The following is a 1,978-nucleotide window of genomic DNA, read 5'->3' on the forward strand; positions in this document are numbered from 1 at the left end:
TCAATGGCCAGTTTATAGCTATAATAAAATGAAGATGCAATCCTAGATCTTCTATGTTCATATCTAATCTTCTTACTCTTATATGACATAACAAATTAGTTCATGAGATTTTAAGAATGTACTTCTGAAACTGAAGAAAAAATATCAGGCAGGCATTTGATTAAATTATTTAGTTCTTAGACACCAATAAATTATCCAATGGTCTCTAAATATCCAGTCTCAGGATATTCTGTTGGACTTTTTGCTGCTGAAGTCTTCCCACTATATTTAGCCCTGTCAACTTCTATTGTTCTAGATATTTTTGCTCATGTATGTTTCAAGAAAGATAGCATATAGTTAACAATTGGTGAGATATGTAATTATTTGTACTATATTCCATATATATGTGAATGATGTTCAAATGTTTCAACTCAAAATGGTAATACTGAAATACTTGAATATATTAATTTTTCTTATCTTTTTCTTCTCAACCACTGACTTCAGTTTAGTGTAGTCATTAATTGCAGAACGTACATCAGAAAATTATATCCATCTGGAGGATAGAAGATATTGCCTGGAAGACAGAACTCCATCATGCTCTATCAGAAGGGAACTCTTGCTATAAAGTTGTATCAAATCAACACACAATCACTAAATTACACACACACACACCTGCACACACACACACACACACACACACACCACATCACACATCTCCTGATAAAATCAACTACATTATTTTAATTCCTAGTTGTTCACTCTCTGCAATGTGTGTCATCAAAGAACAATGAATAACAGCATTGTAACTGAGTTTATGATTCTGGGCCTTACCCAAAATCCTGAACTGCAGGGAGTTCTCTTCATTGTCTTTCCCTGCATCTACCTTGTGGCCTTTTTTGGCAATGGGCTAATTATCATTGTTATAATCTATAATACCACCTTGCATACACCCATGTATGTGTTCCTCCTGGCACTAGCTATTGTGGACATCATCTGTACAACAAGCATTATACCAAAGATGCTGGGGACCATGCTAACATCAGGAAAGAGTATTTCATATGGAAGCTGCATGTCCCAGCTCTTCTTCTTCACATGGTCATTGGGGGCTGAGATGGTACTCTTCACCACAATGGCCTATGACCGTTATGTGGCCATCTGTTTTCCTCTTCGCTACAGCACTATTATGAACCACTATATGTGTGTGGCCTTGCTTAGCATTGCCATGGTTATTGCAGTAACCAATTCCTGGGTACACACAGGTCTCATCCTGAACCTGACTTTCTGTGGGCCAAATAACATTGACCACTTCTTCTGTGAGATACCCCCACTGCTCTCTTTGTCCTGCAGTCCTGTGAGAATTAATGAGGTGATGGTATATGTTGCTGATATTTCCCTGGCCATCGGTGACTTCAGCCTCACCTGCCTGTCTTATGGTTTTATCATTGCTGCCATTCTCCGCATCTGCACAGCAGAAGGCAAGAGGAAGGCTTTTTCAACATGTTCATCCCACCTCATAGTTGTGTCCCTTTAGTACTGTCCTGTAATCTACACATATATCCGCCCTGCTTCCAGCTACTCATTTGAAAGGGACAAGGTGATAGCTGCACTATATACTCTTGTGACCCCAACATTAAACCCAATTGTGTATAGTTACGAAACAAGGAGATGCAGACAGGGATTCAGAAAGTCTTTGCATTTTTGAAACATTAGTGGTTTCACAAGAGAATGTCAACTCTCTATTCTAGAATCATCTCCTAGAACATCTTAGATTTTACTGATCATTTATAGGTACTTCCTTCCCAAATTTCCCTACTCCCTCTTCAGAGTGAGAATGATTCATTCCACGGCAAATCACTTTCTTTGCTCCTCATTTCTAAAATACACTTATTTCTGGAGCATCTGGTGACTCAATTAGCTAAGCCTCTGGCTCTTGGTTTTGGCTCAGGTCATGATCTCACAGTTTCGTGAGTGTGAGCCCCCGTGTTGGGCTCTGTGCTGA

The 1,978-nt window shown here is 39.1% G+C and overlaps 1 protein-coding gene across 1 annotated transcript; it reads left to right on the forward strand.

Annotated features, from left to right (window-relative positions):
• The first annotated feature begins 766 nt into the window (after nt 1-766).
• LOC125934802 (olfactory receptor 13G1) lies at nt 767-1,689 on the forward strand. The gene is given in 2 exon segments (XM_049648397.1): nt 767-1,631; nt 1,634-1,689. Coding segments are annotated over 2 exon segments (921 nt in total).
• Nucleotides 1,690-1,978: the final 289 nt, after the last annotated feature.

The sequence above is a fragment of the Panthera uncia genome, assembly GCF_023721935.1.
Source record: "Panthera uncia isolate 11264 chromosome A1 unlocalized genomic scaffold, Puncia_PCG_1.0 HiC_scaffold_17, whole genome shotgun sequence".
NCBI classification, from domain to species: Eukaryota; Metazoa; Chordata; class Mammalia; order Carnivora; family Felidae; genus Panthera; species Panthera uncia.